This window comes from Zeus faber (assembly GCF_960531495.2).
Source record: "Zeus faber genome assembly, chromosome: 7".
Taxonomy (NCBI): domain Eukaryota; kingdom Metazoa; phylum Chordata; class Actinopteri; order Zeiformes; family Zeidae; genus Zeus; species Zeus faber.
In genome coordinates this window covers 3,070,946-3,081,930 of record NC_137203.1, presented here as the reverse complement: position 1 = coordinate 3,081,930, position 10,985 = coordinate 3,070,946, and the positions used below count along the sequence as shown (strand labels likewise).

Here is a 10,985-nt window from a genome sequence, read left to right as displayed (position 1 = left end):
GAAGTGGTGACTGGGGCATCGATGTATCACAGCAGGGAGTCCCATAGAAAAACATTTTAAAAGTTAAAAAAAGACCCCAAAAATATTGAAGGTGGCCTTGAAGGGGCCGCACACATTCCTCGCAATTGTAAATAAAGTTAAATATATGTATAAAAAAATGAAGCGGTGCCCTATGAAACCATGTGTCGGGACCGCAGGGCGACTTTAAAGAAGCGCCAAGTGCCGTCCTAGTCTCAACAGGGAGCAGCTCCGCCCTTCAGGGTTCTTTGCCTTCTTCTTCTTCTTCTTCTTCTTGTTCTTTCAGACTCTACAGAACGCTTCCGACAGAAGGAACACCCGTCTCCCTTCTCAGGGGGTTTCATCCCTTTTACATCCCCAAACGTTTACGTCTCCAAAACTCCGATCCGAGTCCTTCGTGGCCTCGAACCCGACGGCGTCTACCCAAAGCGATACTTTGGCCAGTACTTGACCTGAGTCCGTCTCTGCGTGGGTTTGCCGTGGACGCCGCCCCTCGACGCCGGAAGGGGCTTGGCCTTGGACGCGGGCGGCGGGTGGGGCTTCCGCCTCTCCTTGCTCCGGTCGGCGATGGTGAAGCCCCGCTCGCGGCTGCCGTGCGCCATCGCCCGGGGCAGGAAGTGGGTGGAGATGTGCTGGGACTTGACCCGCGGGCTGGAGCCCATCTTGGCCTTCCCCCGCTTGTTGAGGGCCACAAACCACTGGCGACCCGAGCGCTGGTTCATGTGCAGCACCGAGGCGTAGGTGTTGTAGCTGTTCTCCTGGAAGCGCTCCCGGAACTTGCAGTCGTCTGTGAAGCTCTCCTGGGGAAGAAGGGGAGGCGAGGGTGTTAGAACCAGAAGAGACGCCAACGCACGGGGAGGCTCCTCAGTCTGGACCGTCCGCGTTCCTACGGGTCCCTATAATAAGAATTACAACTTGAAATAAGTGTTAACATTTCAAAATGATTCACATCCTCTCGCTGTCGTTTGCCATTTTTCAAGCCTTTCCAAAATGTTGTTGTCCATCATTGATAATGGTTCATAGCGCAACCTGCTGAACGCTTTACTGCTGAGAAACTAAACTGAATTGTGATTGTTTTATTTTTACCTTTTTCATACTAGACCATGGAAATCAACTGGAAGAATAAGTAAGAATATAAGAACTATGAATTTAGTGTTTGTGTGTGTGTGTGTGTGTGTGTTCTGTAAGGGGTGGGGGTGGGGTGGGGTTCAGTCAAGGTCCAGAAACAGGAGTTAGTGACTGGACCCCACCAACCCCCCACTCCCGCCCCATCAACACCTTGTTCTGGCCGTGATGTGACCTATCCGGGCGCTATATTTACACCGCCCGCGCAACACGTTACAGTCGGTCGGAGGGTTGGAGCGGATCTAGGAAAAAAACAGAATGAACAGAACAAACAGCAAATCAAAAGAGGCGTAGCTCGCCGAGAAGGCTCTGTCGAGACAACTCGACAGCGCCACCTGCTTCCATGCCCTTATCTGGGCCCTGCCTGTCTAAGCAGGCGGTCCCTCCTGCCCCACCTGCTTCGCTGCGCTCCCTCCGCCTCCCCTGCACCCACCTGTTGGGCTCTAGTCTTTCTATTCTATGGGGGGATTTGAGCTCATTGCTCCTACATTCCCGTCTCACTTTCCAGATCCCTGTGTTTGCTGTACCTTGTACAGCAAACACAGGTTGTCTTTTCAACCTTCCAGGTTGTCTTTCCACCGCGTCCACAGGAGTTGACACCGACCGTCCTGCGCTGTTGTCCCCACATTCCACCTTCCCCGACGTCCTCTCTGAGAGCTCAGCTGGCCGACATCTGTGGACCGTGTTTACTTACTACCATGTAACCCAGGCTGCTGTTTCTCGGGGCGGCCTCCACTTAGATGAGATAATTGCTCCTATGTCTCAAGGAAACAAAAAAAATAATAAGAAAAATGGCCCCGACCCCTTTACAGGAAAGGCCTCATCCAACAGGAATCCGGACGGAGGCTCTGATCGAACCCCCATCAGTCCCGGAGAGGAAGCTGGACAGGTGCTCTGTCGGCAGGCGTCCATGTGTATGCACAGATGCACGTGCACACAAACGCATACACACACACACACACACACACACACACACACACACACACACACACACACACACACACACACACACACACACACACACACACACACACACACACACACACACACACACACACACACACACACAGGTGGATGGATGTGCGTCCAAGCAGGACAATCATGAGATAATCAAGGTAGATCAATGGATCATTCAGTGACTAAATACAAGGGGAGGAAAGTAACAACGTACTCTTCCTGGAGTAATGTACTTGAGTTAAAGTACCATACTACATTTTTGATGTGTTTTTGTACCGGCCAATAAAAACAGGAAACGGGTAGAAGCATCAAAACTGGTCAATCCACACTTTCATCTTAATCAACAGTTCATGCATAAAGGATGTAATGTGGAGGAAATAATGTTGAATGTTGTTACTTTATTTTATTTTATTTTTTTAATGTATTTTAATTTAATTTATAAATGTATAAAATTGTAAATTTGGTCAATTTCTAAAATCACAAATTGAAGGCAAAGTTTAAACCAATTTGAGAATGTTTACGATGAACAAAAAGTTTTATGTTCCAATGTTTATTGTGACTAAATGGGTCATTTTCATGTGGTTTATGTGTGTTATTACACTTTTATAATATACTTAGATAGTATTGTATCGTCATAAGCTGTTATAAACAAAAAAGACAATTGAATCATTAATTTCTATAATTTGTATAAAAATTAAATAATGTTGTCATGCTTGTGACAAACGATGGTACACTGATGAGGAGACGGGGATGTGACCAACCAGAGCAGCTTGAATTTAACTCATTGTTAAAAAATGAGTCAGTAGCTCAACTTAAAGACGTTGCTTGAATTTGCAAAACCATAATTAAAAACATTCTTTTTTTGTAAAAATATTTCACAAATATATATCATATACTATAGGGGACCTTTTATGCTCCTTTTCAATAAGATTACGGTTTGACATGAAACATGTTTTAGAAGTTTTTTTTTCTGAAATGAGCACATGATGCATTCTAGTCATTCTAACATGCCTCCACAACCCTCCTGTTCCTCACAGGCTGTTTGTGTGTGTGTAGCTTTGTAAATGAGCTGCAAGGGTCTTTGAGCCAATGTGGTTTGAGCTTCACTTCCAGGTTCAGTTGTATTTACTCCATAAACCTTCACCGGTCGCACCTCATCATTACACCAAAATCTGTTTCTGAACTAATTTGACATCATTAGATCCACGAGGCCTCATTTAAAAGTTTGTTCCCGCTTCGTTTGCCGCTCTGCAAACTCGCACGCGACGCCGCACGCCAGGAGTTTTTGTTTCACGTAAACGTAGGAAAATAAAATAAATCCGTCTCGAATAAAAACTCACTTTTTGTATTGGTTGTGTTTGGAGGAAGAGCAGCCTACAGTCTTTCTACCAAATCACTGTTTTTTAAGGAAACACAGCAGGATTATTTAAACGCTCACGTTTCCCTCGTCTGCAGTTTTTTCTGGACGGTTGCTATTAATTCATCTTTCCCTGGAAAGATTTGTGCTGGTCGCCGCCGCCAACAGAGCACTTCCCCCGTTACGTCTCCAGCCGTGGGCGGAGTTACTCTGAGGCGGAGGGCGGTTCCGATTCTGCTGAAGCCCTAAATGATGTAGGAGGGGGGATCCGAGCGGCGTGTTCCAGGACATGTTTTGTCAAACAGAGCTCACTCCAAACTGACTGGGTTCTAATTCCACACTGTGTGTGTTAGTAGAACCAGCAGAGACCAAACGTATGTGCAGCAGCACTGGAAAAGTGAGCTTCATAATCAGTTCCCTTTAAGACTCTGTTCACACATCCTCGGTTTTATACATATTCATATTATGTTACATATATTTTGCTCATATGTTTTTTTGTTTATTTTTTTCTTACTTTGTTACATTTTTTTTTCTGATTTATATTATTACTTTTATTTTTCTTCCTACAGCCGTTGGAGTTGCTCTTTTATTATTTCACTGCAATTTCCGTATTTTTGTATTTTCCTCTGTTTAGAATCCGCAGAGGAGCCTCATCGCTCAACGTCACAATCAGAAATCCAGAATTCCACCGCAGCGTTTCCCCGCTCGCCGTCTAAAAATACCTGGAGTGGGAAACGCTGGACGTGCACCGCCGGCGCCGAGGGCCCGCCGCTTCCACGCAGCGCTGTGGGAACGGTGGAAAAACGCGGGGCGCTCCGCTTTGCTGCAGACAGTTTGCTAAACATGCCAGTCTGCTGCGCCCTCCTGATCCACGCTCCCTCTGGGATGCGTCTCCAGATGATTGGCTGGAACGCTGCCATTCACCCCAAACCCCAGATCTGGAGCGGGTGGTTCGGAGCACGTAGGCATGTGCTCACATGTACAAGCACCGACGACATCGTACAGTCTGCATAAGAATGGGGGTCGCTGCCGGAGCCTCCGTGCATCATCTGTCCTTCATGGAGTGACACCTGAAAGCAGGTCTCACCTGGCTCACCTGGTTGAGGTGACAATTATTGGTCAAACAAATAATCGTGATTAACAATTTTATTGTGGTTGCTTCTCCATTCTATGCCACTGTGACAGCAACATAAAATAAAACTTTCAATAAAACGTAATAATTGATAATACTATTATATAATGCTGTCATTACTATTATCGTTACCATAAGCTACATTGCTTTATTTCATATTTCATATTTTTATTTTTATTTTATTGTAAATCTACACTGTACTGTATATTCTTCAGCTGTTTATTCATTACTTTTATTTAGTTTTATATATTTTGTGAACTTGGTGCTGTATCTTATCTTACTCTCACTCTGTACTTACTCCCCATGTTTCACTGAGCTGCTCTAACGCCCAAATCTCTCCCCCAATGGATTAATAAAGTATTATCGCATCTCATCTCATCTTATAAATAAAGTATCTTCTAGATACTTCACTACACACAGGCATCCAATCAAGCTCTAACTTCTCTGGTCCATCTACTCAACCCATCTACTTCAGTTGTGTAGAATGCAGAATAAAACATCACGAGAAGATGAAAGACGGCGCGCGACAAGATAATGTGAAAATATTAGTGATGTTGTTAAAGTGTCCTTGTGCCATAACAAACCAGTTGGATCTCCAGGGCTCTGGTGCCCGCGGCTCTAGGTGGTTTAAGGGCTTCATCCGGATCCCAGAGTCTTATTGTTAAATTCCCGACGCCTGCACAGCTGTTTAACCGGGCGCTCGCCGCATTGGTCACAGTGTTTTACAGGAGCTTTTTTCCCATGATCCTCGGGGGGAGAGGGGGGGGGGGTCAGGGCCGGGGGGGTGGAAGAGCGCTAACAGCTTTTCCTGACTTTCAGTAACTTATTCATTCCTTCATGTGCATCCCCCCCATGCCAAGCCTCAATAACAAAATTTTAGTAACGAAAATTTGACCGTTGCGACGGTGGCGACGGGTTTCGCTCCACGCACACTGACAACCATCTACCATCATGTGAAATACTCCGAATGTGGGGACCCCGGGTTGTCCAGCGCGCCGTGTGACCCGGAGTCCGATCCGACCCGCGGGCGGAGGCGGGAAAGCCAGGTTCAGAAACTCAGATTCCACCCCGGGATTTTGAGCCAACCACGTTGGTCAAGGCCTCGTCCACACATAGTATTTACCTCTAAGGTCCCCCAGGGTGGAGGTGTTTCTAAACTCTGTTTTCCGTGGACGGGTGGAGGAGGTGGAACGGAGCTTCTTGAAAACGCAGACGTCGGGGACTGGACCTGCGTTGGCGCGGTGCAGTTCCCGTCGCCGTACAGTGTTGTGTCTGTGTCTTGAATCTTCCTCTGTGGTGTTCGACGCCAACCTTTACGGCATCGCATCGCCCCCAACTGGCCTGGCATGCTTACGTGAGCGTTTTAAATAGTTTTTGCGTTCTCAATTTTTATCTTTAAACGAAGGGGGGGCGAGGCTGAAATAATCAGCAAACAACCCAGAGTTCTGATGGATCAGTGCACGTCTTGAGCTGAAGCATGAAAAACTGACATTCATTATTATTTTTAATAAAAATTCCGCTGACATCGGGTGTTTTCCCCCCTGCGTGAAATTCAATTTTCGGCCTCTTTTCCCCGGGTCCAGGTCCCGTTAAGCACAACTTGTGTTGCGCTTCATGTTGTTCAAATGGATTTGCTGATTGATCGCAGAAGCTCAACTTGGAAGTTCAGCTTTCACACCGCATAGCACAGAAGCACATAAACCTGTGATTTGCCAAATGTCATTATTAATGTTGCCCACTCTGCAGCCGCTGCAGCCCGGTCGTCCTGGAGGGGGGCTACTCCTTCCATTATTCCCCCCACGGGGTTTTCGGGGGGTTTTCCCCTTGCTGGCAGGGGGTTATACCGGTGGATGCTGTTGATTTCTATGTGAAATATTAGGTTCGTAAAGCCATTTGAGACCGTGCTGTGATTAAGGGCCGTATAAATAACTTGACTTGACTTGATTTGTTTTCTGAATAATTTTCCGTCTTCCCAGTTGTCCATCACTCCGCTCAAGTGTTCACAACCCAGCCAATCAGGAGTCTGGACCCCCCTGGCACCGAAAGACCAAGAAGTTGACTTTCTATGACTCATGCCGCAAGTCAAGAGATCATGACAACAAGGTCTGAGAGTACAGCGTCTCACAGGAGAACACATGAAGAGTCAAAAGCTGACGAAAGCTGAAACTCTCCGTTCTCCATTCCGGGGATTTTCACATCAAGGACGCTCAGTTGGGTCCCCGTCCCGACCTCCCCGTCTGCTCCAGCCGGGGAGGTCACAGTGGAACTAGGGTCCAAACAGTCCTTACTGGGCGTTCTCTGACGGTGCTGATGTCTCCGGGACAGAAATAATGGAGGTTTGTTTAAATATGAATCATTTTGCCGAGGACCCTCCAGAGCCTCTTGAAGGGCCCCTTGGGGATTCCCTGGATCCCACGTTGTGAACCCCTGCTCATGCCGTTCCCGCCGCTCGGTGTCCAATAAATGCCGCTCGCCATGTCACCTTTTCAATAGCGCGGTGGAGACGTTCCGCCCGCCGGGTCACGGAGTCCAGTGCACAACTGCGGCCTGGCCCGCTACCCAGCCAATAAACCGCCACCGCGAAAACACCCAAATATTAAATATGACGCCCGGCGCTGGGGCTGCGTGTCACCTGACACCACCGCGTGAGGCCCTGGAACAGTCCTGGAAGTCCAGGTCCCCGGGGACCCACATACACCCCAAGGCCTTAAGCCCCCGCACAGCTGTAGGAACCAGGAAGCAGAACGACTTCCAATCGGCGAACCGAGAATTCACCCTGACCCTGTGCCCTTGAGCAAGGCACGACATACCAACCAGATTAAAGCAGATTGTTATTTGATCCTCCTGGAAGATGAATCATTACTGCAGCAAAACACACAAACGGTAAATAATATTTTAAGGAGATAAACGTGAATAATTTAGTTGCATAATATTCGAGCTGGTACGAGGCCCGACAACAAGTTGCCCCGGACAACCAGATTTGGAACGTTGTCATCCATCTCGTGCTGTCTGGTCACCCCACCACTTTTCAAAGGTTCAGACATAGGAAGATCATATGCGAGGTATATATTAAATATGGATTCCAATTATATAGGATCGTTATCCCTCAATCAGAAAGTGATCGAAACCTTCGGCAACCATTCCGTCGGACCTGGCGACCGCCGGACGATGCACGGCGGCCAACCTGCCGGCCCGGACGCTGCCGCTGGCCGGGCTCCGTCTGTGTCCGCTGCGGACCAGGCTCCTTTGCCTTTCCATATTTATCCTTTGTTTACTACGAGGCTCATGCCGTCGCTCTGCGCCCAGACAACAAGCGGTTCCCCCAAGGACACCCCATCCGGCCTGACGCGGCAACGTCGCGTGATGGCGGCTGATTGTGAACGTTTGACCTTTGGGCTGAAGCAAAGCGTCTGGGTGCAGCGGAGCCAACTTCATTTTCTGACATTTGGATTTTGACGGCTTGGAATGGGACACGGGGACGGGCGGGCGGAGGATTCCGGACGTTCTCGAGCGCAGGAATGGAGCCCGCGCAGACGGCCGGCGCTCGGCCAGACTGTGGCATTTGACAACAAACATCCCCCAGACGCGGAGCTCCGGGTCATTAGTTTAAAGCCTGTAATCTGTTTTTTCCAGTGGACAGTCGTTTGTTCCCTCCACCAAATTAATTTTAATCAATCACTGTTGGCGGGAAGAGCGGCTCCTCACAACTTTCGTTTGGATAAAGCTCACAGACTGGCTGACTTCTGTTCTGGCTGATGTTTACTGAACATATTGATTTTCTCTTGGCAGCTACATTATGTGTACATTATCAACCGTCCCAGACCAGAGCTAATCTGCTCTTTCCATTAACACATGCTAATGGAGAGCCGTGGCTATCCGCGCGCCTGCCAGGGCGCTCCGGGACGACTTAGCGAACCGTTTGGCCACGGAAAGGCCAAGCTGCTGTGGGGAGATTGGAGATCCTTCATTCTGTTTGGGGAGACTTTATTTTTGCAAATGTTCAATCCTTAAGGTACTGACAGTATTTGCCACGGAAGTGCGCGGAAAAGAGAAAGCCATGGAGACTCCGTCAGGGCATGCGTTATAAAAGCTTAATATGCTGAGTAAACCGTTTACAAGCCCACGGAGTTTGTCGCAGTCTGTGAAATGTTTCGCCTGCAGAGAGAAAGTCTGGGGCAACACATTTGCTGTGCGCTGCTGCGGACAGTATGCCAACAAATAAAGTGAACGCCAAAATAACCAGAAATAAACATCTTTCTGCCACGGCTTGCTCTGCATTCCAGTTCATGTCGATTACAGCGTCCGTCCGGGCAACGACTTGCTGTGTGAGCTGTTCTACGTTGGTTCTGTGAACGCACGTCAAGGCACAAGCCGCCACGTCGGACAATTGGCGACAAACAGCACCCTCTAGAGGAAGCTTTAGAAACTACACCAACATCGCCAAACGTCATGCTCCTCCTCCACGAGGCTACTCCGCCTTCGTAGCAGAGGGCTCTTGTGCTTGGCCGCTGAATATTCACCGATGCTTCAAAATGAACCCGTTTGGGAAAATAAGCGGCGTAGGTCGGGGGGCGGCGTCCGCCGGATTGGAGAGCTTGAATTGTCAGTAGTCATCGTGGGAACAGCGACTTGCAAACCTCAGCTGATATATCACGGTCAATTTACGCAACAAGCAAATAAAGTATTACTGACCGCTCCTTTAATGTCCAGTGGAGGCACGCTGTACCCTTAAAGAAACGTGATGAATACTCACGGTGGCGTGGAGACGGCCTCTTCTATTCATGGCCAGAAACATGCTGCTGTGGACGCCCTTGATGCCGATGACGCCCTGAGACACAGCAAACAGCTCCAGAACGCCTGAGGAGAGAAACGCGGCGTGAAGACCTCTGAGGCAGTGTCGCCTGCCACACTCCACCCGAGTGGTGTTTTCAGGGCCATCCGGCACAGAGACACAAACAATGGCAGATGCAGATGGACACAAGTCATGACAAGGGCTCCTCTCCTGTGTGTGGGTGTGGGGATGGGGGCTTTACCTGTTGCTCGTTAGACCAATCAACGAGCAACAGGTGCAACAGAGCAGCCGCTCTGATCCTGGGCCCCAATTGCCTACACCCAGGACAGGTGTGGCTGCTCCGACCACACCCTCCCCACACCACAACCTCCTCCAGTACATTTCACTTCACTTCCTGTTTTCCCCACTCAGTTCCCCTCCTGATGGAACATGGAGGCGCGGTCACGTAGCAAGCGTCCCGTGTCACCGAGGTGGCCGGCGACGTGAAACTACACGACACTACAGTAAACCACGTTCAACTACACTGCACTCTGCACGACCAGGCGGCGACCGTTACGACCGAGTATTGAAGCCAATGCAGAAGCGCTTTAAACCTTAGGCTGAACAGTCCAAACGGAGGTGATATCAAGACGATGTTAAAGATGTACACTGTATATACCTGGGGGCGAGGTATAATTAAATTATTATAATACATTTCACCACAGTATATTACACTAAACGACACTACAGTATACGACACAAAACTACACCACAGTATACTACACTAAACGACACTACAGTATTCTTCACTAAACTACACCACAGTATACTACACAAAAAGACACTACAGTATACTACACTAAACTACACTATAGTATACTACACTAAACTCCACTACAGTATACTACACTACACTACAGTATACTGCACTACACCACAGTATACTACACTACACCACAATATACTACACTACACTACAGTATGCTACACTGAAGTACACTACACTACACTACAGTATACTACACTACACTACAGTATACCACACCACAACACAGTATACTACACTACACCAAAGTATACTACACTGAAGTATACTACACTACACTACAGTATACTACACTACACTACAGTATACCACACTACACCACAGTATAGTACATTACACTACACCGCAGTATAGTACCCTACACTACAGTACACCACAGTATACTACACTACACTATATTACACTGAAGTATACTACACTAAACTACACCACAGTATATATACTACACTAAACTACACCACAGTATACTATACTATACTACACCACAGTATACTACACTACACCACAATATACTACACTACACCAAAGTATAGTACACTGAAGTATACTACACTACACTACAGTATACTACACTACACCACAGTATACTACATTACACTACACCGCAGTATAGTACCCTACACTACAGTACACCACAGTATACTACACTACACTATATTACACTGAAGTATACTACACTAAACTACACCACAGTATATATACTACACTAAACTACACCACTGTATACTATACTATACTACACCATAGTATACTACACTACAGTGTACTACACTAGACCACACTACAGTATACTACACTT

At 47.7% G+C, this 10,985-nt stretch overlaps 1 protein-coding gene across 1 annotated transcript in view; it reads right to left on the bottom strand.

Annotated features, from left to right (window-relative positions):
- Positions 1–437: 437 nt before the first annotated feature.
- The window catches only part of fgf5 (fibroblast growth factor 5), a gene marked incomplete at both ends in the record, with an annotated part of 13,397 nt that continues 2,849 nt past the window's right edge, over positions 438–10,985 (bottom strand). Inside the window, 2 exons of the mRNA XM_080003758.1 lie at positions 438–818; positions 9,343–9,446. Coding sequence (XP_079859884.1) covers positions 438–818; positions 9,343–9,446 — 485 coding nt within the window. The remainder of the gene's footprint in view (positions 819–9,342; positions 9,447–10,985) is intronic.